Genomic DNA, 27,202 nt, shown 5'->3' on the forward strand with positions numbered 1-27,202 from the left:
GGTCCCGGCCAAATTCCTGAATCAACTACGGTTGCTTCCTCCCTCTTCTTTCTTCCGATTCCTCCTACCCCGCCTTGAATAGCTTGAGTAGTTGCCTTAATTGCTGAATAGCTCATGATTTTATTTGTCTTGAGGCCTTCTTCCACCATACCTCCCATCTTCACTACCTCGTTGAATGATTTTCCAACCGCTGAAACCAAGTGGGCATAGTAAGTTGGTTCCAAGGCTTGGAGGAAGTAGTCTACCATTTCGCTCTCCTTCATAGGAGGATCCACTCTTGCTGCCTGTTCTCTCCACCGAAAACCATACTCTCTGAAACTTTCATTGTGTTTCTTCTCAAATTTGGTCAAAGATAATCGATCTGGGATGATTTCCAGATTGTATTGGAAATGGTATGCGAATGCCTGTGCCAGGTCATCCCAGGTGTACCATCTTCCATGGTCCTGGCGTGTATACCACTCCAAAGCTGATCCACTTAGACTTTGACTGAAGTAAGCCATCAATAATTCATCCTTTCCCCCAGCTCCTCGCATCTTGCTACAGAAACCCCTTAAGTGGGCTACTGGGTCGTCGTGCCCGCTGTATAGGTCAAATTTGGGCATCTTGAAGCCAACTGGCAATTGTACATTAGGGAATAAGCATAAATCTTTGTATGCTACACTGACTTGCCCACCTAATCCCCGCATGTCTCGGAACGACTGTTCTAGACTTTTGACCTTCCTGAACATCTCTTCTTGTTCAGCATTTTTGGCTGGCTTGTCAATTTCGGTTGGGAGATCAAACCGAGGAGCAGTTGAATTGATTTCGGAGGCTTTGAAGGTGGGCTCCGGGGGGTAATATTGGTTGTCTTGGGCCTGAAATGTAGGCTCACTAGGAGATTTGTGAAATGTAGCAGGGGGAGGTGCTACGAAAACAGGAGTCATAGGTGGAGGAAGGTACGGAACTGGTTTTGGAGGTGGAGACTGTGGTGTCTGAGAGGTGGTGCCTCGGTAGTGCTGATAAATGGGGAAACTTGGGGATAATTCAGTGGTGATATTATCCTGAGTTTGGATCATTGATGGAGCAGGGTTATTTGGGTAAGATGGGGGTAACTGTCCTGTAGACCAAGCTTGGTACATTTCAGCCATTTGCTGCTTGAGCTTAAGCATTTCTTCTTTCATTTTCCCGACATCCATCTCTTCTATCTCCATACCTGTGTCAACATCTGGGATAGACATACTTTCGGGTATTGGTCCTTTTGATCTTGTGTGATAGTGATAATATGCCAGTATACTCTTTAGAGAAACTAACTGCTTGAATTCTGAAAATGAACAAACTTGTTAGTTTTGAGAGTTTAACACATATATAATCACACGTTGAGATGCAATGCTCCTAGACAAATAATCCCTTTCTATTATGCATTCGCTCGGTTGCTTGTGTCGTCCCAGCTTTCTTGAAATTGAAAAATTGTCATTCGCTTTTATTTACTATATATATCTTTATCGTGGTGGTCGAATCTTAGAGATTGCCTACGTATCATGCCGAACATGAATCAGACCTTGCGTAGTTCGGACCAAAGTCAATCATGTTTATTCATTACACAAAGATGGAATTACATTTGAAAAACTTTAAGAAAATAGCTTGAAACACACACACTTAAATCAAAATAAAAGATACAATTCATAACATCTCACAACATGCCCCACTTTCCACTTTTGTTCTCTAATATTGGATTATCTGCTCAATGTGGGGCTTGACCTGGATGGCCTCCCAGCGTACGATACATCCTTTCCAACTCCATTGCTAGATGACGAGCAAAAGTGGGCGCATGCTCTGTAAACCTTTCATAATCCATTCCTTGGCAGTTTACATAACTTTGAGATGTGAAGACTGTCAGGTCGTGGATTTGTGCCCTGAAACCTTGGAGACGTTGGTCTTGGTCTTGCAATTGCTGCTGACGAGTGGTGGCTATGTCTCTGACACGGTTTTCACGATCTAAAGCTGATTCTAATAGAGCTCGGAGTCTGGCCTGCTCTAATCTTGCTTGCGATCTTTCCCTGTCGAGGTCCTGCTTGTTGATATTCTCTGTTGCATCTTCTTGCCTCTTCTAGTTGTGCACGAAGCTGGTCTTCTGATCGCATCCAATAGTCTTTTTCCTTCTTGAATTGAGCCTTGTCTTTTTCGGATTGCCTATCTTGGCGTTCCTTGTTAGATCTGGCTTCTTCGTTTAATTGTTGGATCCTTTCTTTTGCTTTGCTCAATGCCCTTTCGTTTTCCGCAAGAATGGAATCATAATCTTGCATTTTTTCAAAGAGATTGGCGATGGTTTTTTGATCCTTCCAGCTCCTCTTTGGCGTTTCAGAAACTCTTTTCATTTTTTGGAATTGAGCATGAAGATTTTCATTCTCACAAGCTAGACTCTTTTTCTCGCCTTTGGCTTCTTATTCTTGCAAATCTTTCTCCAAACTGAGGCTTCTTAGATTTTCTTTTAGGGCATGGATAGTGGCTTGGTACCCTTTTTCTTTTTCTCCCCAGATCAACCGCTCTTGGATTTTATCATTGAAGTTTTGAACATGGGGTCTCTTTGTTGGCCTTTTTAGCTCAGGTTCTGGAACATCATCCATGCGAGACCGCTTTTCGAACCACCTTGCATATCCAGGATTTATCTCACCCTTGGTAGTGTCTAGGACTTGAGTATCACTTTTCAAGTATCGGCACCCATTCCACATTTGCTGAAGTAAAGCTTCGGGAATAGTGGCTTCTGGGTGTAATTCGATTACTTGCATACTCAAATCTTCCTCATCAGGAACTATTTGATATCTCCCTAGTTGCCTTAGGACTCTTAGTGGTGCATACGGCTGAATGCTTCTCAATCCCAATAGTAGTAGATAACTATTTGAGGTTGACATATGTATTACTTCTCTCATCGGGAGCCATCCCAGAGTCCATTCAATTTGATTTGCCGTTAAAGCCTTTAGATGAGATACCCATGCTTCTATCCCTTCTGGAGCTTGATAATTTTTTGTTCTTTCCTCATAGCTCTCGATGCAATTAGCTTTGTTCGACCCATACTGTATGATCTTGGGTTGTTGTTGGAGATGTTCAATCACCCACATTTGCAACAAAATTTTGCATCCTTCGAAAACTTTCGCTCCTGATTTGCATAAAGTCAAAGCCCGATAAATATCTGATAGAATGATGGGGACAAGGGTGTGATTTTCTTTAGTGGTGAGGATTTGCACAACTTTTGCGGTGCGAATATCAATTGTTCGCTCTTTATTTGGGAAGACCATGACTCCTAGAAAAGCCACCATGAAAGCAAATCGACGGTGCATCTGCCAAGTGTCTTTGTTTTGCTTATTAGTAAGGCCTTTCTCATGAATTTCGAACCCATCTGACTTTCCGAACCTTGAATACAAAAAGTTGAAGGAACAACATCCATTGATGACATTGCTTTTCCTGATTTGACTGCTGATGTTCAAGAAGACCGAAGAATCGATGTACCGAAGGAGCCTTTGTGAATATCAAGCTTTGATTTCTTAAACTTCCGTCAAAACCAACATAGCCAGCTATCTCCTCTAATGTAGGAGTAAGCTCGAAGTCAGAGAAACGAAAAACATTGTGAACAGGATCCCAGAAAGTTACTAATGCCGTAATCAGATCATCCCGAGGCTCAACTTTCATAATGTCCGTGAGATTTCCCAAATGCTTGACGACCCATTTTTGACCGTCTTCGCCTAAATCATACCACCACATTTGAAGCTGACATAGAAATTCCTCCGTACTTGTGGATGAGGGGCTTTGTGTAGTGCTCATTTTGTATCTGAAATTTAATTTTAATGAAGTCAAAATTCATTTTGGAAAATTTATACTAAAAATCATTTCGAAATTTTTTATTTATTTATTTATTAAATATTTCAAAATTTAAAACTATATTTTTTCGAAATTTTTAAAAACAACCCATTTTATTCCTTTCTTCTTACCATGATTTTATTTAAGCTGGTCAACAAGCATGTTCGAGGCAAATGAATGCACAAGTAACAAGTAGGATGCATCATGATGGTCTTTTTATTTTGGGTTCACCTGTCCTAGACAGACCCAACCCCTGTGTTGAGTCTCCAAGGCCAAATGCATATGATGCAAATATTCGTTCCTACTAGGGATCCGGTACATGGCTGAGTTATTCTAAGTGTAAAACCTTAGGTTGATTGTTCTAAACCTGGCTTACCCAAACGGACAGTTTGAGCCGAAGCGGGGGTAATGTACCGGGAGCACGAAAGTCTGCCCGGCCTAGTTACTTGTCCCAACTCCGTCTTATTTGGTATGACTTTAACAGAAAGGTGGGTCACGCGCACGTGTACACCATAAATTCAGAAGACTCAGAAAGAAGGGGGTTTCGTAGCAGTTGTATATATTCACAATTCAAATAATATTAAAGCGGTAAAAAAAACATTTAGCATATTAGCATATAAACAGTTGAAAATTATATAGTAAGTAAAGCCAATAAAAACAGATATTTTAAGCTCGAATTCTTTAAACCCTGAACCAATGGTTCTGGGTTACAATAACAATGGAGATTCCCCAGCAGAGTCGCCAGAGCTGTCGCACCTCCTTTTCACCGCGCCCGCGGGGCGCGTGGGGAGTTTTCTCCAATTGAAGGACAGTCGAAACGGGATTTGTTTATCTGTTTTAGAGTCGCCACCTGGGAATTTTAAGGCGTCCCAAGTCACCAATTATAATCCCTGAATCGAGGAGAATATGACTCTGTTTATTATTTTGCGAACCAGAAATCCTGAGTAAGGAATTCTGTTAATCCGGAAGAAGGTGTTAGGCATTTCCGAATTCCGTGGTTCTAGCACGGTCGCTTAACTGTTTTTATTATTGGCTTAATTATCTTGATTTTTATTAAACATATTGATGTTACATGATTTTTTTTGCTACCGCTTATACTTACTGTGTTTGAGGACCCTTCTTTGAATCGAATTACGCGTACGTATATTCGTGTTTTAAAAAAAATTGCGGACTTGTGTCACGCGTACGTGTACACAATAACTTTTGATAATATATTTATTAAGCAATCATTTTTCAAAATTGTGTCGAATCAAGAATATTTGTTTTTCTTGAATAGTGAACCGTACATCTCGGGTTTTTATGAAATTGATTTAACGCCTTTGGATAAATCCTTTTATTAAATATTCGTTCGAAATTGCGCGTACGCATAATCCGAATTTTTACTTTTAAAAATATAATCAGGGTACGCGAACGTATCCCTAATTGCGCAAACTATTTGTAATGGTTTAGGGATATTCCACAAATTGTTTATTATATTTATGTATTTCTTTTATGTGAAAATCATGAGAAACTCCTATTTAGAGGCCTATAAATTCTTTGAAAAGAATTCGCAATCTATTAAAGGTTGTTCGTCGATTATGATTTCCGAATATAAGTTATATTCATTCCAACTATTCAAATTCAAAGAACAGAATAAAAATATGATTAATACTATTTTTAAACAAATATGACATATATATATATATGCCAAAGAATAAATTGCATATGAAACTGAAAATAAATGATTCATAAAGGAAGGAAATATTTTCCGAGAATTTTCATGATTTACTTAATGCAAATTCTATTTCTAATTATCATTGATGTAAAGTGTGGCAATTTATGCTTGTACATCTCTTTTCATTCTCATATACTCGCTTTTAATCTAATAGGCCTAATTATTTGGTCACTTTGTTTTATGAAGATAGATAAGCATCGAATTTATAGAAAGGGAATTATTATACAAGTTAATTCAACAGAGTTACCTTACATGCAACCTAACTGTATATCATAAACATTCATAACGTTTTAACATTGTAACAAGCTATATCATATTACCTTTCGCCAACGTTTATACCCACATCTATTATATTATAAAAATATACCATCAACACCATCTTAACCTTATTTAACAATAAATATCATTATTGTAGTTTTCTTGGTACTTCTACATCACTTCTTACTTAGCTAACAACAAAATTAAATAATGACCAACATTCATGCCATATTCCCTACTTGGACAATTTATTAAACTAATGAGATAATGAACTAATATTATTACAAACCTTTATACGAACTTTCAAAGTAAGACAATTAGCTCATAGCTATCAAATTGAATTCACTACTAATTAACTAACATGAAACAAAAGTGAAATTTAAATTGATGAACTTGGACAAATAAAAAATAGACTTTCAATTCAAACTTCATTGATGAGTCATGTTGAATCTCTTTCCAACTTAAAATTTAAAAGACATGTACCTGAAAATGAAGGTGGAAGGAGTAAATTTCAGCAGTAGCAGCAATAACAAAATCAGTAGAATATACCAATAACACAGCAAGTCTGAACAAGACCCGTTGACCCAGATGAACAGTGACAGAGACTTAGGAAAAATTTCAGATTTGGACTGAACAACATTCACAGGCAAACAACAGATTCCAGAAAGAAGGCATTTCAGATTTCATTTTCTTTCTGTTTCGGACTCCTTATTTCTGATTTTCTGTTTCTGCTTTTATATCTGTTTCAGATTGTGTGTGTGTGTATGAATATTCTCTTTTCTATTTCTCTTTCTGTTTTCTTCCTCTCTTTCCTTTTAAACAAAATCTGAGTTCTTTTCTTTTCTTCAAAATCTCAATCCTAAAAATCTCTCCCCCTAAAATCTGTCCAGCTTCCTGTATTTATACAGGTCTGCCCCTTTCTTTTTAAGTGCTGCCTGGACCCCCTTTATCTTTTAAAAACAGAAAATTTCCATTAAAAATCTGTTTTTCCACTTTAAATCCCATTAGGCTAACTTTTCCCTGATTTTCAGCAGCCCATTATCCCTTGTTCCCCATTAGTATCATTAACTAATAGCCATTAACACTCCATTATCAGCCCACTATTATATCATATTACCCTTACTGTTTTATCTGTTTCATACCCAGAAATGTCCCTGAAATCCTACTGTAATTACTGTTATTACTGCCTTAAATGCAAAAATCATAACAGAATTTACAAAACAGATTTAAAAATCTGTTCAAACTTAATTATCAAACTGATTTAACACAGCTATAACCAATTCTCTTAGGTTCTGGACTGAATCCTAAGAATGTAAACATTCTATCACAATTACATCTAATCATCATTTGTAAACTTGAACTCAAACTTGACAATATTACACTGGGTTCAGCACAATAATGCAAATTGAACTTATAATTGAACTAAGATCAAACATACACAGGAGCATTGTCAATATACTGACAATGCCCTATTCAGAAAATAACATATACAACATACATTTGAATTCACTGATTCACAAACAATCATGATTTAATTGACGAGCATTAATCAATTGACTATTTACAATATTTGTCAATAATTAGTCTAAAACAATAGAAGCAGACTGTTTTAGTTAACATTTCAGAAATGAAAATTCGTAATATAACTAATCGACGAACTTAATCGAGTCGATTACACACATTGTAAACAATCACAACCAACAGAAACAATTCACATTCGGATTAAGTAGATAGGTAGGAGACAAAAATGACAGAATTGATCAAAACAAATATGAAAAATTAAAAAGCTATAAAGACAGACAACAATACACGTAGAATACACAAAGAAATAGAAAATACCTCTGAATCTTCAATCAGATTGGAACTCAACTCGGCTTTCGGATTTTTTGTTTGAAATCAAACAGACCTTAGTCGAAGTATTTTCCACTGAAAATACTTCGACTAAGGTCGATTAAACCTCAATCCTTTAATCAATTTGGACAAAAATCCAGAAGTTTGGTATTTCTAGGTTTCCTGAAGGTTCGATTTGGGACCTAATCATTTCTGGTTAGATTCGAAAGGAACCAAACATGATATAAGGGTGAGGGTAGCCTAGGGGTCATTTGGTGTTAGTTTGAAACGGATCTGAGTTCGTCCTTGTTTGGTCCGAATCTTCAAAAGAAGATTCGAGAAGTTCAGAACTGATTCGAGCCAAACAACCAACAGATCCATACTCAGGATGACTAGGGGAAGCTATGGTGTTAACTAGGTGTTGTTTGGTTTAGATCTGAACTTGGCTCGAATCTTCAAATGAAGATTCGAGAACCTTCAGGGAGATTCGAACCAAGCAGATAACATATTTGGATAGAGGAGGCTCAGGGGGTTCTGGGGTGTTACTTTGGTGACCGGCGGCGTTGATGCCGCCGGGTTTCAGGCGAAGGGGAATAGGGGCGGCTAGGGTTAGGGGTCTGTTTGAGAAGACGATGAACAGGAGAGGATGGGGGGTGTTTAGTTAGGGGCCGGGATAAGGGTTTGGGATTTATATAGGGGTGGGGTGGATTGGTATCGTCCGTCCGATCAAGTAAGATGGAGGGCCAGGATCAATCCACTAATCCAAACGACGTCGTTTGGTTTAACGTTGGGGTCGGACTGAGTCGGGTCAATGGGTCGGGTTATGGGTTGCGGGTAAGGGCAGGGGATCTTGACCGTTGGTTGGATTTAATCCAACGGCCCTTGATGAGAGGTGACCAAACGACGTCGTTTGGTCTTAGCTTGGGACTGGGTCAGACTTGGGCTGTTCGGATTGGGCTGTGGGGGGAATTAATGTTTTGGGCCTGGATTTTAATCCAGGTCCGATTTTGTACAACTTGTATTATTATTTTTTTTATTTTTATTATTTTCTAATTTCATTATTAAATAACAAAATCTTAATTAAAATTATAAAAACAAAATTACCCTTACAAAGATATTAATTACCTTTTTTAACAACTATTAACACATAGACAACATTAATCACACAGTGGAAAAAATAGAACAAAATGCATATTTTTATGATTTTATTTAAATTAACTTAATTAATTGCATACTTAAATCCTAGATATACATGAAACATGTATTTTAATTTTAATTTTGTTTAATTATAACAAAGCAAACATTTTACGGACATAAACAAATATTTAACACCACGCAAATTCAGAAATTACACAGTAAAAGAAATTTATTTTGATTTATTTTGGAGTAGTTTTTCGTAAGGCAAAAATCACGTGCTCACAGCTGCCCCTCTTTGTGCGGAAACTCGAAGTTCTAATCACACTTGGGACTTTTCTGATTTTCCTAAAGGTTGTAAACCCATACGTAGCAAGTGGATATTTAAGAAGAAATTGAGATCTGATGGTACAATTGAGAAATATAAGGCTAGACTTGTTATTAGGGGTTTTAACCAAAAGAAAGACATTGATTACTTTGATACTTATTCTCTTGTGACTAAGATCGCGACTATTAGAACTCTTGTTGCTTTAGCCGCTATTCATAATTTAGTGATACATCAAATGGATGTTAAAACGGCTTTCCTAAATGGTGATTTAGAGAAAGAGATCAATATGTCTCAACCTGAGGGATTTGTGATCCAAGGACAGGAGAATAAAGTATGAAAATTGAGAAAGTCTTTATATGGTCTAAAGCAAGCACCTAAGCAATGGTACAAAAAGTTTAATAGCACATTAGCGGGTAATGATTTTGTTGTTAATGCATTTGTTACTTGTTTATTCCAAGATGATAGGATCAGATTGTGTTATTATATGTCTGTATGTGGATGACATATTAATCTTTGGCGCTAATGTAAATGTTGTAAATGAGACTAAGAATTTTTTGTCTTCTAAATTTGAAATGAAAGAACTTGGAGAAGCAGATGAGATTTTAGGGATTAAAATCAAAAGAACTTCTAATGGTTTTTCATTGTCTCAATCTCATTATATTGAGAAAATATTGAAAAGTTTTAATTGTTTTGATGTAGCACATGTGAGAACTCCTTAGATCCTAGCATACACTTGAAAAAAGAATAAGGAATCTAGTATTTCTCAAACTGAGTATGCTAAGTGTCATGACCTCAGTTCGCCTTTCGTGAACTATCGTGACGGCACCTAGTCTCTACGACTAGGTAAGCCTAATAATTGCGGAAAAAGGAAAAAAACAATAGATAAAACTAATAAAAATTGCGGAATAAACAAAATGAAGGTTTAAAATGCCGCTTGGCATGTACAAATATAACTCTCAAACTGAACAACTTCCCAAAATCCGGAATCTCATGAAATCACAAGCTATGGATACTACATTGTGCTCTAACTCCAGAATGTCTAAATCAAGATAAGTAAAGAAGGGCTAAAACTAGAAGAGAGAATGGAAAGGGACTCCTCGGTCTGCGGACGCAGCAGATATACCTCGAAGTCTCTGGAGAATCACCTTGCCTCAAGGATAGTATGGCTGAGTCGAAGTACCTAGATCTACACATGAAGACATATATAGGAAAGGGCATGAGTACACCACAGTGGAACCCAGTAAGTGCCAAGCCTAACCTCGATCGAGTAGTGATGAGGAAGGTCAAGGCCCTACCGGTCATATACAATAATATATAAGGAAAAAAATAGTATTAAAGTAACACAAGGTAATAAGAGTAGCAACAACTACAACAGAGGCAAAAATAATCACAGAAGGAATACAATTCAACACAGAGATAACAACCGGGGATCTCCCATGATACTGTCATGTAGTCCCCAAATGTAAATATCCAGTGGATCTCCCGGGCGTCGTCCCGTAGTCCAACTCATAGTGTGCGGGGATCTACCGAAATCCAGATCCGTAGTCCCAAATGTAAATAACAGTAGGCTTAAATTGCAAGTAGTATAAACGGGGAAGAAAACACAGTTATATTTACTTAATAAAAACAGGATTTTCAACAGTAAGCACATGTACGCACTCGTCACCTCACGTACAAGGCATTTCATATATCAACAATACCAAATCCTAAGGGGAGTTCCCCCACACAAGGTTAGGCAAGCCACTTACCTCGAACCAGCTCAATCAACTCAATACCACATTCTTGCCACGAGTATCCGACTCCAAATGGACCAAATTTATTCAAAGTAACTGCATAATGTAAATATAACTTCAAGTAACTAATTCAACTAATTAATTCGAAGCTAATACGCGAAATTAGGAAAATTACCCCAAAAATACCCCCAGACCCACGTCTCGAAATCAGGTAAAAGTTACGGATTACGAACCCCCATTCACTCACGAGTTTAACCATACTAAAATTATCCAAAACCGATGTAAAATTCCCAATCAAAACTCAAAAATTAGGCCTAAGAACTTTTCCAAATTTTTCCCCAATTTCTCACCCCAAAATTCGGAATTAGATGATGAATTCACGTTTAGATTAATGGGTTATAAGCAAAAAGGAGTTAGGAATCATTACCCAATCGATATCTCTGAAAATCCCTCAAAATCTCGCTCAAATCTGAGCTCCCAAACTCTAGTTTTGATAAAAATGGCTAAACCCTCGACTTTGAAATTATATAATATGTCTAGGTAAATCCATCTTCGCGAACGCGGAAGGACCTTTGCGTTCGTGAAGCACAACTTCGCTTGGTCCAGATTTGCTTCATTGCGAACGCAATGTCCCTGATGCGAACATAGTGACCATTTTCCCCCTCCTACGCGAATGCGGGACCATCTTCACGAACACGAAGCGTTAAACTTCCATCAGCCCCAGCTCCTCTTCGCGAACGCGAGACCCCACTCGCGAACGTGAAGAAGGAAACCAGAATTGGAGACCTGCTGCAGTTTCTGCAATTCTCCAAGTCCAAAAATGACCCGTTGAGCATCCGAAACACACTTGAGGCCCCCAGGACCTCAACCAACAATGCCAACCAATCCTAAAACATCATTCAAACTTGTTCCAACCTTCAGAATGCTCAAAACAACATCAAAACAAGAAATTAACATCGATTCAAGCCTAAGAATTCCAAAAATTCTAAAAATGCGCTTTCGATCAAAAAATCTATCAAACCTCGTCCGAATGACCTGAAATTTTGCAAGAACGTCACATTCAACACTACAGAGCTACTCCAACTTCCGGAATTCCATTCCGATCCTGATATCAAAATCTCACTATCGAACCGGAAACTTCAAAAATTCAACTTTTGGCATTTCAAGCCTAAATTAGCTACGGATTAATCCGAATATGCCCCTAAGCCCAAAATCACCCAACGGAGCTAACAAAACCATCAGATTCCCATTCCAAGGCCGTCTTCAAACTGTTCCGACTACGGTCAACTTTCCAACACTTAAACTCTCATTTAGGGACTAAGTGTCCCAAAACTCTCCGAAACTCAAAACAAATCATCCCGACAAATCAAAATAGTAGAAACCAACATGGGGAAAGCAGTTAATAGGGTGATCGGGCCATTAATTTTTAAGACGACCGGCTGAGTCGTCACATCATCCCCCTCTTAAAACATTCGTTCGTCCTCGAACGATCATACAAACATACCTGAAGCAGTGAAAAGATGAGGGTAACGACTGCGCATATCCTGCTCGGTCTCCCAGGTCGCCTCCTCGACCGGCTTGCCCCGCCACTAAACCTTCACTGATGCAATATTCTTTGACCTCAGCTTCCTAACCTGCCTATCCAATATTGTCACTGGCTCCTCAACATAGGATAGATCCTTGTTCAACTAGACTGAACTAAAATCCAACAAGTGTGATGGATCACCGTGATACCTCCGGAGCATCGAAACATGAAATACTGGATGAACTCCTGCCAAGCTGGGAGGTAAAGGAAGCTCATAAGCAACCTCCCCAACACGCCTCAATATCTCAAAAGGGCCAATAAACCTCGAACTCAACTTCCCTTTCTTCCCAAATCTCAAAACGCCCTTCATAGGCGAAACCTAAAGCAGAACCCGCTCTCCAACCATATAGGAAACATCACAAACCTTCCAGTCCGCGTAACTCTTCTGTCTGGACTAGGCTGTATGGAGTCTATCCTGAATCACCTTAACCTTCTCCAAGGCATCCTGAACTAAGTCTGTGCCCAATAATCTAGCCTCACTCGGCTCAAACCAACCCACTGGGGATCTACACCACCTACCATATAAAGCCTCATATGGTGCCATCTTAATGTTGGACTGATAGCGCAAACTCCGCCAATGGCAAGAGCTGATCCCAAGACGCTCCAAACTCAATCACACATGCACGGAGCATATCCTCAAGAATCTGAATAGTGCGTTGGGACTGTCCGTTTGTCTGAGGGTGAAATGTTGTACTCAACTCCACCCAAGTACCCAACTCATGTTGAACGGCTCTCCAGAACCGTGGTGTGAACTGCGTACCTCTATCTGAAATGATGGAAACCGGAATACCATGCAGACGAACAATCTCCTAAATATAGATCTCTGCCAACCGCTCCGAGGAATAAGTAGTACACACAGGAATAAAGTGAGCGGACTTGGTCAGCCAATCCACAATCACCCAAATAGCATCGAACTTTCTCAAAGTCCGTGGGAGTCCAACTACGAAGTCCATGGTGATCCTCTCCCACTTCCACTCTAGAATCTCTATCTGCTGAAGCAACCCACCTGGTCTCTGGTGCTCGTACTTCACCTGTTGACAACTGAGACACCGAGCTACAAACTCAACTATATCTTTCTTCATCCGCCTCCACTAATAGTGCTGCCTCAAATCCTGGTACATCTTCGCGGCACCTAGATGAATGGAATACCGCGAACTATGGGCCTCTTCTAGAATCAACTCCCGAAGCCCATCAACATTAGGTACATATACCCGACCCTACATCATCAATACCCCGTCATCACCAATAGTCACATATTTGGCATCACCGTACAGAACCTTGTCCTTGAGGACGAGCAAATGAGGGTCATCATACTGACGCTCCCTAATACGATCAAATACGGAAGGCCGAAAAACCACATAAACTAGAACCCGACTAGGCTCCGAAAGATCCAATCTCATAAACTGGCTAGCTAAGGCCTGAACATCCATCGCCATAGGCCTCTCTGTTGCTGGTAAATAAGCCAAACTCTCTACCCGGCGACTCAAAGCATCGGCCACTATATTTGCCTTACCCGAGTAATACAAGATAGTGATATCATAGTCCTTTAGTAGCTCTAACCACCTCTTCCAACGCAAATTAAGGTCTTTCTTCTTGAACAGATGCTACAAACTCTAGTGATTAGTATAAATCTCACAAGGCACACCGTACAAATAATGGCGCCAGATCTTCAAGGCGTGAACAATAGCAGCTAACTAGAGATCATGGACAAGATAATTCTTCTTACGTACCTTCAACTGTCTGGATGCGTAGGCAATCACCCTACCATCCTGCATCAATACCGCTCCAAGGTCAATCCTTGAGGCATCACAATAGACAGTATAAGACCCTGAACCTGTAAGCAATATCAAAACTAGGGTTGTAGTCAAAGCTATCTTAAGCTTCTGAAAGCTCGCCTCACACTCGTCTGTCCACTGGAACGGAGCACCCTTCTGGGTCAACCTGGTCATAGGTGTTGCAATAGAAGAAAACCCCTCAACAAATCGATTGTAATAACCCGCCAAGCCAAGAAAACTGCGGATCTCTGTAGTTGAAGATGGTCAAGGCCAACTCTACACTACTTCCACTTTCTTTAGATCCACCTTTATCCCCTCACTCGACACCACGTGGCCCAAGAATGCCACGGAATCCAACTAAAACTCATATTTCGAGAACTTTGCATATAACTTCTTTTCTCTCAAATTCTGAAGTACTATCCTCAGGTATTGCTCATGATCTTCCCGACTCCAGGAGTATACCAGAATATCATCAATAAAGACAATGACGAATGAGTCACGATATGGTCGGAACACACTGTGCATCAAATACATGAAGGTTGTTGGGGCATTGGTAACCTAATGGTCGATATCTCTAAAAATTCCTCAAAATATCGCTCAAATCCGAGCTCCCAAGCTTAATTTTTGATAAAAATGGCTAAACCATCGATTTTGAAATCTTATATCTGCCTAGGCGCGTTCTTCTTCACGAACGTGAGGCTACTACCACGAACGTGATGCACAAAAGTCCTGCTAGCCAATTTCCACTTTCGTAAATGCAAGGTCCACTCACGAATGCGTAGCTTACACTGGCAGACCCTACGCGAACGCGAGGGTCATGTCGTGAACGCGAAGACCAACGGATCCTTACCTTCGTGAACGTGGGACATCATCGCGAACGCGAAGCACATTTCAGCTACTTCTCCCAGATGTTCTACGTGAACGCGAGACCCCTCGCGAACGCGATGAGTGTTTTCTCTACAACACAACAGTAGAAAATTTGCAATCTTTCCAAGTCCAAAAATGGTCCGTTGAGCATCCGAAACACCCTCGAGGCCTCCGGGACCTCAATCAAACATTCCAACCAATCCTAAAAAATCATTCAAAATTGTTCCAACCTTCGGAACGGTCAAAACAACATCAAAACACCTATTTTTCATCGGATTCAAGCCTAAGAATTCCAAAAACTCTAAAAATACGTTTTCGATCAAAAAGTCTATCAAACCTCGTCTGAATGACCTAACATTTTGCACACCCGTCACATTCAACACTACAGAGCTACTTCAACTTCTGGAATTCCATTTCGACTCTTGGATCAAAATCTCACTATCGAACTAGGAACTTTAAAAATTCAACTTTCGGCATTTCAAGCCTAAATTAGCTACGGATCTCTAAAATACAATCAGAACACGCCCCTAAGCCCTAAATCACACAACAGATCTAACAGAACCATCGTATTCCCATTCCAATGCCATCTTCAGAATTTTCCAACTACGGTCAACTTTCCAACACTTAAGCTCTCATTTGGAGACTAAGTGTCGCAAAACTCTCCGAAACTCAAAACCGAACATCCCAGCAATTCAAAATAGCAGAAATAAACTTGGGAAAGAAGTTAATAGGGGATAGGGGCATTAATTCTTAAGATGAGCGGCCGGGTCGTCACACATATTACCTCCACTAATAGAACAAACAAATGCACGTCTCAGACATCAGTATTTTAGACATTTGAAAAGAGTCCGAATGATAGGATATCTAGGTGAACACAAGTCAGAACATATGCAATGTTGAGTTAAGGCAAAAGTGTTAAAGACCTAATCAGTTTGCCAACTGATTTTAGGATCTGTTGAATCTAGGCAGTTCATAAATAAGCACAGCATAGTTTCCAGTTTTATAAGATTTTAATTACCTGAAATCTTGCCTAAGCGGAGATACCTTATAAACATACTGTCTAAATGCAAACTGGATCAATTCAAAACAAACAGTTTTGGAACATATTAAGTCCTGTAGGCATGCTGGTCTAGGTGCTGAACATTACAGAGTTGGTTTACATACATTAAATCCTAGAACGTGATATCTAGGTGTTGAGATTGCTTTCTTAAACATGATAGTTACTGATTTATGCGATGTAGACATGGTTTTAAAGAGGATGCAATAACAGTCCTAGGGCAGGATCTCTAATGCACATGATGAATAGACGTTTTGTTAAGCAGGATTATAGTAGTGATCTAATAACAAGATTTCTATGTGATCATGATCATGTAAAAGCATAATTTCGTAACAAATGAGGTAATGAGCCTATAACATATTTGCTAATATGCCAAATAATCATAAAAGCATGGTTTCTAAAGAAAGCAAACATAATAAACATAAGACATGATTTCTAATCCATGTAAGCATAGTGATCCTAAGGGGCATGATTTCTACCCGATTTTCCTCACAAAAATCATTTAAGATTCCCCTTACCTTTTACTAATTTCCCCAACATCTGTTTACAAAGATCATTATTACAGACCAATAGTGAATGAATTACATAAATAAATATAAACTATTTATAGGGAACCTGAATTGGGCCCAAAGTAAACCTTGGGATGCCAGGCTTTCAGAACAATCTCAAATGCCAAGAGTCTCATAGCCAATGGTGTGTCTTGGTGTGTCAAAGTTCCCTAAGGACCTCAGGGATCCTGGGCAGTGCTCACACCAATACCCTTTCTTAAAATAGAGAACTGGTTATGTGCAGTATGGAAGGGCCAGCCTTGGTGTGCCAGAGTTTAGAGGAATCTCAAGGATTCCTAGGCAGTACACATAACAGAGGGGCAGAACTTAATAGTCTAAGAGTAAAGTGAGAGTGTTTGACATAGTTTAGAAAATACTTATTAAAATAGTGTAGAGATAACTTTTGGGAGTGAATATATTTTTAGGAATAGAAACGGTTTTGAGAAACTACTAAGAGTGGAAAACATTTTTTGAAATAAATTCTAAGAAGAACAAACATTCAAACATACAATCACGCATACTTGGAATGCCCAGAATCAAAACCATTTAATAGGCAGCTTTACAAACAAGGGTCAGGGGGCTGGGAACATATAGAGCTCATATCAGGGACACTTGATCAAGGTACAAGGGGGAAGCAAATGCATAGAATAATCAGGAGTCTATTGATTCAGAGACCTAACAGGTTAGTCATGATAATAGGCAATTAAGACATAGATGCAGAGTGTAGGAATAGTCATGTTGAAGACATAGGTGCATTGAACAGGATTAGCCATACAATTAGGATCAATCAAGTATATTAGGAGACTAAGTTACTAACATAATCACACCAATTGAGAGGAGTAAACAGAGACTAATGAACATGCTGGCCAAGTATCTAACAAGCAAGTGACACCTAGACATGCTGATTACACGTTTGAACAAAGAAGATAGAACTTAGACATGCTGAATAAAGCAGTAAACAGGAAGACAAACTGAATACATAGCCAATCGAACTAGTGCTGGAATAGATTTAAAGATGTGGAACACACAGAGTTTGACTTTCAGAAGTAAACTAGGGACATGCCGGTTTAAAGAGGCAAAGTGCAGAATGTAAAGCGAGTATAATGGCACTGTCTAGCCTTGGCTTTCAGCCGGCTAGACCAATAGTTAGCACAAGTAGTAGAGAAAGAAGAGAGAGTTTGAGTGTGTGTGTGTGTGTGTATGTATTCTGAACTAAGTGTTCGTCCTTAGAAGAATCAGAATGAGAGTATATATAGCACTTAGTGAGGTAAAAACAAATAAGGTAAGGATATGTCAGTTCATAAAACAAGGGTAATCGAATAAATCAACCAGTTAATTGGGGATTTAACCAATCAAGTCATACAGAAAATCTGGGAAAGACCCTTCAGAATAGGAAGAGCCAATCAATGGTACAAATTAGGGCTCAAATAAGGCAAGAGAATCAATCATACCATATAAAACTTCTGAATTAGAATAATTGTTTAATTAAGGAAAATGGTACTAATTAAAGTCACAAATAAGGCAAATAGGCAAATCACAAAGAAGTACTAATTTGAACGAAAAATACGATTCGAATCCCTAATATAATCAGCTAAAATAATTAATTGACAGAAATAAACACATAACGGAAGAAAAATTGAAGAACTCAGTGCCATAAACAGAAGTACCAAGGGTTTAAGCATATACATGAAAATTGGGCCAACCAGTAAAGGAATAATCAGGTTTAACACTTGAAAATTAAGAAAAATCGTTTAAAGAGAACTTAGGATGAACCCTAGTTCTGAGAAGTCACTGAAATTGAATAATGATAAGGAAAATAGAAAGTTTTTCCGAAGAAAATACCAAATAATGTTTACAACATTTCAAATCTACAAAGATCTGAACATACCCAATTAGTCATGAGATTAGGGTTTTGAAAACAACATAGGTGAAAGAGACTTGGTCCAAAGTCATATATTCGAATTGAAAATAGGAAGAAAATAGCACTCACAAACGATAATGGCCATAGGTAGACCTTTGAACGGTCTTTGAACCAAATCTGAGTTGGATCTTTTCAAGATCCCTTCATACAACAACAGGGTCGAAGAACCAGGAGAGGTAAGAGGCCGGTAGGGGCCTCAAACCAACATGGAGTCTCATGGAATAAGTAGGAATCAAAGGGATTTGGGGTAGATTTTAGGTGACGGCACTAGGGTTTGGGCGAGTCTCTGAGAGAAGATGGAGACGAGGGATTCAAGGGCGGCGGGCATGACAAAATGAGCCGGGTTAGGGGGGTTTTGGTTGAATTAAAAATGGAAGGTCAATCCTGGACCGTTGATCTTCTGAAATGAACGGCCACGATTAAACCTTTGGATGGGCTGGGTTAAGGATTGGGTCATGGGTATGGTTTAAATTGGGTTGGGTTTAATTGAATTGAATTGGGGGTCCGATTTAAAGGGATCATTTGTTAAATACCTATTTAATTGATAAAAACAATTTTATAAAATAATTAATGAATTATAAAAAAAAATATTTTTCATGCCTAGAAATGCTTTAAAATAATTACTTAATATTTTAAAAATATAAAAGGCTATTTCCCGGTAAAATAATGTAATAATGCTTGCATAGGCTATAATTGCAAAGTAATTGTAATTGCAACCTAAAAATATAAATGTGGCTATTTGTGCAATAATTGAAACTTAGTACGAATGAAAATGATAAAATTAAGCCAAAAAATTATTATAAAACTATTTGTGATACAATCAGTGATTGTTTTATAAATAAAATGCTAGGATAAATTAATTAAAATCTTTTAAGAATGCAGAAATTGTATGAAAAATACTAATTGATGCCAATGCATAGTTTTGAAAATATTATATGGAAAATTGGGTATCAACAGCTACCCCTCATTACCCGGGAAGGATGAAAGAGTTTTCGGGTAAAGAAATGATGGCCAATTTTGACTGAATGGGATGTTTTTAGAAAAATAGAGGTCGAACTCTAATCTTTAAGCTGCCTACGTATATTTGGTTTTACAGGATTCAACCCATGTGTAGTTCCGAACCCAACAGCGAGCGGAAGCTGATAGAGTTGTTATAAGAATGGCGGCCAGTTCCCGCAAAGGTTCTTTTGTTAAGGGTAATGTCTGATGGAGTTATGATTACGAATCCGGAATGTATCAAATATATTATAGGGTAGATAGCTGGATATCCAGGGGTAGGATGGGTAACGGATGAGAATAGGTTATGAATGGCAAAGTGAAAAACGGTACGAGCGGAAACCAGAGCGAAAGCTGCTCCTGTTTGAAAAATGGTTACCTACGGGATCACCTGCAAACTCAAAATACGATGCATGCAAGTACATAGATTACTGTGAGAATTTAAACATGATGCAAATTCCCTTTGGATATGAAACATTGCCTTTGGACGGTGCGGATGATGTCCTTAGACTATGATGTATTGGGCCATGAATTGTGGGATAGGAGATTCGCAAGCCATGAAATGATGTTCTCGGGCCATGAGGATGGTTCCTCTGAACCATGATGCCTTTAAATAATGATATGCAAATTTGAGAGATCCTTAGACCATGGCATCGTGTCTTCTAGCTATGAGGATGATGCCTTTAGACAATGATGCCTTCGAACAAGTTGGCGATATTTTAGCCCATGAGATGTAATAATATTATGCTGAAATCAACAAGACAAGGTTTATTCTTGTGAGGTTGAGGGCAGAGCTTAGCCCGAAAGAGGAGCAAATAGATAGTGTTGGAATAGAGCAACATTTATGCAAGGAGGGACAATGCTTAGTCCCATGAAAAGGCAGCGCTTAGCCTTATGCCGATATGGAGGCAGGGCTTAGCCTCATGCAGATGGAGACAGGGCTTAGTCTCATGCAAAGAGAAGGTAGTGCTTAGCCTTATACAAAATGGAGGCAGGGCTTAGCCTCATACAATATTCGGGACAAGGCTTAGTCCCGTGCTAATAGAAGGAAGCGCTTAGCCTTATGCCGATATGGAGGCGGGGCTTAGCCTCATGCAAATAGAGATATGGCTTAGTCTCATGCAAAGAGAAGGCAGTGCTTAGCCTTATGCAAATATAGAGGCAGGGCTTAGCCTCATGTAAGATGGAGACAAGGCTTAGTCTCATGCAAAGAGAAGGCAGAGCTTAGCCTTATGCAAATATGGAGGCAGGGCTTAGCCTCATGCAAGATGCGGGACAGGGCTTAGTCCCATGCAGATGGGAGGCAGAGCTTAGCCTTATGAAAATATGGAGGTGCCGCTTAGCCTCATGCAAGATTGGAGACAGAGCTTAGTCTTATGCAATATGTGGGACAGGGCTTAGTCCATGCAGATGGAAGGCAGAGCTTAACTTACGTAAATATGGAGGCACGGCTTAGCCTCATGCAAGATTGGAGACAGAGCTTAGTCTCATGTAAGATGCGGAACAGGCTTAGTCCCATGCAGATGGAAGACAAAGGTTAGCCTTATGAAAATATGGAGGCAGGGCTTAGCCTCATGCAAGATTGGAGACAGAGCTTAGTCTCATGCAAGATGCGGGACAGAGCTTAGTCCTATGCAGATGGAAGGCAGAGCATAGCCTTATACAGTGAATAGTTGGCAAATAGGAGTAGAGTATTTCTTAGCTGGAGATATATTCGCTGTTTGGTGGCCTGATTGATAGTGATTCTGATGCGTGTATATATTTGTGAATGTAAATGTTATGTCAGATGTGTCTGGACTCAAAGAAAAATTGTAAGTTTTAAAAGGAGAGGTTGGTTCGTGCCTTTGTCTGCTGGCTTTGCTCTGCTCCATTCTCCAGACCTTGTTGAGTTTCCCTAGGTAACACTTGGCTGTTACAGAAAGAGAATTTTCGAAAATATGCAATTATTGATGAAAATAGAGTTATTTTCAGGAATCATAATGGAATATCAAGTAGCTTAGATGAACTGATAACTGTAACACATTTTAGAGACATTACAACTTTCTTTGTATTATAATTTTGAGGGTTCTCCTGAAAATTCTGCCCCAGTTTGGTAAATGATCCTTCGGCCACTTGCGAGTGAAGAAACTTGTTGAACCTTCTTCGGAATTTTGAGAATCCTTCTAAAAATTATGCCCCAATTTCTTAAGCAATTTCTGACTTTCTGGCATGTGATGGCGTCGGCTGGACTTGCTCCAGAATTTTGAGGGTCCTCTTCAAAATTCTGCCCCAGTTTCTAGTTCTGGGGGGAAAATGAAAATTTTATTATGATATGACCGAATCTACAGGGCTACCTACGTATCCCCACTTAAATGAGAATCAGGTCAAACGTAGTTCAATTACATCAGATGAAGAAATGTAAACAGTCTAAACATAGTATCTCTTGACTACGTCTGAATTGATTGGTTTTGGCCAGACTTCTCCGTTCATTTCTGCAAGTATGAGTGCTCCTCCTGTTAACACCCGATGAACCATGTAGGGTCCTTGCCAGTTGGGAGAGAATTTCCATTTAGCTTCATCTTGATGCGGGAAGATCCGCTTTAGTACCAGTTGCCCCGGTGCGAATTGCCTTGGTCTGACCCTTTTGTTGAAGGCTCTGGACATTCTGTTTTGATAAAGCTGACCGTGACATACTGTGTTCATTCTTTTCCATCTATGAGGGCTAGTTGCTCGTAGCGGCTCCGTATCTATTCTGCATCACTGAGTTCGGCTTCCTATGTGATCCTTAAAGAAGGAATTTCTACCTCGACTGGAATGACAGCTTCAGTACCATAAACCAGTAAATAGGCAGGTGACCCAGTTGATATGCGGACTATAGTGCGGTATCCCAATAGGAAAAAGGGTAACTTCTCGTGCCATTATTTGTGGTTTTCTACCATATTCCTTAGTATCTTCTTGATGTTCTTGTTGGTGACTTCTACGGCTCCGTTCATCTGAGGTTTGTATGTTATGGAGTTCTTGTGCTTGATTTTGAAAGTTTCACACATGGCTTTCATCAGATCACTGTTGAGATTGGCAGCATTATCGGTGATAATGGACTCAGGAACTACGAATCAACAAACAATACTATCCTTGACAAAGTCTGCGACGACTTGCTTGGTTACAACTTTGTAGGATGTGGCCTCTACCCATTTTATGAAGTAGTCAATGGCCACTAGAATAAACTTGTACATGTTTTTTCGGACATATTGGACGCAATCTATCTCCATGGTCATCCAAAAATAACCGGCCCTAAGAATCTTCTAGGCCAAGACAAAACCATTCATATGCAGGTCGCAGGTCCCATCATGTATCTCCTCAAGTAGCTTAGAAGCTTCTTTTGCATCGACATACCTTAGCAATCCCAAATCAGGGGTTCTTCTATATAGGTTTCCTCTGCTGTGGAAGAAGTCATTGGATAACCTCCGAAGTGTGCATTTCTGAGTATTGTTCGCATGCTCTGGATATTTTCCTTTCGCCAAATATTCTTTGATATTGTGAAACCAAGGCTTCCCATCTGTTTCTTCTCCAACATGGGCACAATACGCCGGCTAATTATGAATTCTCACTAGGATGGGATCAATGAAATTCTTGTCTGGATGTTGTATCATTGATGACAAAGTGGCCAGTGCATCTGTGAACTCATTTTGAATTCACTCTATTTTTGTGAATCTTTTCATCAATTCCTATACGTGGTGCAAGTATGGTAGTATTTTGGTGTTCTTTGTAGCCCATTCTCCTTGAACTTGATGTACCAGAAGATCCGAATCTCCAATCACCAGTAACTCCTGTATATTCATATCGATGGCTAGATTGAGCCCCATGATGCAAGCCTCATATTCTTCTATATTGTTGGTAAATGGAAACCTGAGTTTCGTAGATACAAGGTAGTGTTGAACTATTTCTGATACCAAAACCGCTCCAATGCCCACTCCTTTGAAATTTGCAGCTCCATCAAAGAACATTCTCCAGCCGTCGTTTACTTCAGCAATGTCCACTCCTATGAATGACACTTCTTCATCAGGAAAATACATTTTCAAGGGTTCATATTCTCCTCCCACAGGATTTTCAGCAAGATAGTCTGCCAATGCTTGTCCTTTAACCGCCTTCTGAGTTACATAGACGATATCGAACTCACTTAATAGTATCTGCCATTTGGCTAATTTTCCTGTCGGCATGGGCTTCTGAAAGATGTACTTTAGAGGGTCCATCCTAGATATGATATATGTGGTATAGTCACAGAAGTAATGCCTCAATTTCTGAGCCGTCCAAGTCAAAGCATATCAAGTGCATTCCAATAGAGAATATCGTGCTTCGTAAGGTGTGAACTTCATACTCAAGTAGTATATGGCTTGCTCCTTTCTCCCTGTCTCATCATGTTGTCCCAAAACACATCCGAAAGTTCCATCTAACACAAATAGATAGAGTAGCAAAGGTCTCCCATGTTCTGGATGGACTAGGACTGGTGGTGTGGACAGGTACTCCTTGATTTGGTCGAAAACCCTTTGACAATCTTCGGTCCAACTTGTTTCAGCATCTTAAAGATAGATTCACAAATAAATGTGGACTGTGCTATGAAGCGACTGATATAGTTGATACGTCCTAGGAAGTTCATCACGTCCTTCTTGCTTCTTAGTGGCGGTAACTCTTGAATAGCCTTAACTTTGGACGGGTCCAACTCAATTCCCTGATGACTGACAATGAATCCCAATAACTTTCCTGCGGGAACCCCGAATGCACATTTTGTGGGGTTCAATTTTAAGTTGTACCTTCTTAACCTGTCAAAGAACTTTCTCAAGTCTGCTATGTGATCTGCGACCCTCTTGGATTTGATAATGACATCATCAACATACACCTCTATTTCTTTGTGTATCATATCATGGAAGATGATTGTCATGGCTCTCATCTAAGTAGCCACAGTGTTCTTTATACCAAATGGCATCATCTTATAGTAGTATACCCCCCATGGTGTAATAAAAATTGTTTTCTCTGCGTATTCTTCGTCCATCCTGATCTGGTGATAACCCGCAAAACAACCTAAAAAGGATTAGAGCTCATGCTTGGCGCAATTGTCGATTAGGATGTGTATATTTGGCAGTGGGAAGTCGTCCTTGGGACTTGCTCTATTTAAGTCTCGATAGTCAACACATACTTTGACATCCCATCTTTCTTCGGAACTGGTACAATGTTGGCTAACCAGGTTGGGTACTCAACCACCTTTAGAACTTTGGCTTTGATCTACTTAGTAACTTCCTCCTTGATTTTTAGGCTCATATCTGGTTTGAATATTTTGAGTTTCTACTTCGCCGGCGGACACATTGGATTGGTAGGCAACTTGTGAGCCACTATGGATGTGCTCAAACAGGTCATGTCATCATATGACCATGCAAAGATATCCTCATACTCCTTCAAGAAACGAATGTATTCTTCCTTCTCTGTCGGTGATAAGTGAACGCTTATGCGAGTCTCCTTGACGGTTTCGGCATCTCCCAAATTTACTGCTTCGGTTTCATCCAGGTTGGACTTAGGCTTATTCTCAAAGTTCTCAACCTCTCTGACAACTTCCTCGGGTATTTCATCTTCTTCCTCCAAGTCATTATCCTTATATCTCATTACATGTCACAGTCACTGGTTCATCAGGAAAAGTAATAATAACGTTGTAAAAATAAAAGTGTTGAAGATAATAATGAATAATAAATAGCAATGCATTGATTAGAAATTGAAAACATCCTAAATAGGTATGGCTCAATCGAGCAATTATTTTGAAACAAGTGAGTCTTTAAAACAAAATTACTGAAAATATATTATATGCCTAGCATGGCTATAGAAATAAAATTAGGCTGATTGCCAAGCTACCCAGGGAGTCGGCGGGCCTGGGATGGTGTGGCAGTCCAGTTCCTGAGAACAGCTCCCTTCTCAATAGTTTGAATGGTGAGGCCTTCTTCCTCCTCCTCCTCAATTATCGCACTGCAATCCATATCCTCGTCCTCTAGGAACAAATTCCTCAGCCCAGCTAAAGCTTCTTCCTCTGTCATCCCCCATATTATATCAGCCAGGTGAAAAGTCTAACCCAAATATGGCACCAGTTGCTCGAGAGGGTAATAAGGTCCACGCCATGGAGGCGACCAATCATCATACTCCTGCCATATATACTGGTATCCGAGCCCGAAGGTAGTACTATGACATTTCAGCTGTATAGGTTTAGTAATGCCTTGGAAATTCTTCCCAAGCCCTTTGTCGGGTTCATAGCCAAACCATCCCAGTATGCTTTCTGTTTTGTTACTCCACCATTTGTCTTTCTCAATGGCATTGACATGTTCGATGTGGTGATAAGTTTCCCCTCCTAGCCTTCTTCTATTTTCAATAATCGGGATGGTTTGACTGGTGTAAATGAGGTTGCTCCCATCTCTATGAATAATCACCTCCTGAGGGTTCCATTCAAACTTCACGGACTGATGTAGTGTGGAAGCCACAACCCCAGCAGCATGAATCCAAGGTCGACCCAACAGAAGATTGTATGTAGCTGATATGTCAAGCACTTGGAATTCAACATCGAACCAAGTTGGACTCATTTGCAAACAAAGATTAATCTCCCTAATTGTGGCCCTTTGAGACCCATCGAAGGCTTTAACGTTCATACTTCCTGTTTGTATTGTCACGCCCCAAACCTGGAGGGCGAGACCGGCACCTAGTGCCTCACCTATCCTTGCACACTAACTTGCAACTAAGGGACTCTGAACATATGATGTAATACTTTGGCCATGGGCCACATTGTAAGTTAACTACGAATGCTGACTAAATGTCGATATAAAACTGGGCCGACAAGGCCGTCATAACTATTACAGCTGACAAACCAACCAAATATACATACAAGGCCTGCAAGCCCAACATATTGCACTAACTGACAGGATATGTCTACAAGCCTCTACTGATGGATATACTATGATCGAAACAGCTCCTCGACCTACACATAACATATATACATATATATACAAGATGTACATACGACTCTAGACCCGAAAACTCCGAAATGCATGGAACTTACCGACCAAGCTGAACTCGGGCAACACTTATTGAAGAGGCCTACCCGTCTATCTGTCTGACCTGCACGCATGAAATGCAGCGCCCCTAGAAAAAGGACATCAGTACGAAATAATGTACTGAGTATGTAAGGCAATATACTGAAAATTGAAACTTAACTGATAATATAATAACTGCAAGTAGCTGGAGGTCAAAGATAATCTGAAAATATGCTTACTTGTTGATACTGACTCAACTCTCTATAACTATCCGGCCCTATAAGGCTCGGTATATATATAACTGCTTTGCCGTAGTAGGCTCTCTCATAAGTGCTCGGCCATACTAGACTCTGTATCTCGGCCAATTGGGCTCGCTCATAAGCGCTCGGCCACAGTAGGCTCGGTATATATATAACTGCTCTATCGTAGTAGGTTCACTCATAGGCGCTCGGCCATACTAGGCTCTGTTTCTCGACCAACTGGGCTCGCTCATAAGCGCTCTGCCATAGTAGGCTCGGTATATAACTTACCATCTGATCATAGGTTGCCCAATAGGGGCCTGCCCATTGATTATAGCTCGACGGTAAT

At 39.7% G+C, this 27,202-nt stretch overlaps 1 protein-coding gene across 1 annotated transcript; it reads right to left on the bottom strand.

Annotated features, from left to right (window-relative positions):
• Positions 1-22,858: 22,858 nt before the first annotated feature.
• On the bottom strand, positions 22,859-23,629 carry LOC138891169 (uncharacterized). The gene is made up of 2 exons (XM_070174189.1): positions 23,351-23,629; positions 22,859-23,146 (listed from the first exon to the last, which is right to left on the bottom strand). The coding sequence occupies exons 1-2, from the start codon at positions 23,627-23,629 to the stop codon at positions 22,859-22,861; spliced, it is 567 nt and encodes a 188-aa protein (XP_070030290.1).
• Positions 23,630-27,202: the final 3,573 nt, after the last annotated feature.

The sequence above is a fragment of the Nicotiana sylvestris genome, chromosome 1, assembly GCF_000393655.2.
Source record: "Nicotiana sylvestris chromosome 1, ASM39365v2, whole genome shotgun sequence".
NCBI classification, from domain to species: domain Eukaryota; kingdom Viridiplantae; phylum Streptophyta; class Magnoliopsida; order Solanales; family Solanaceae; genus Nicotiana; species Nicotiana sylvestris.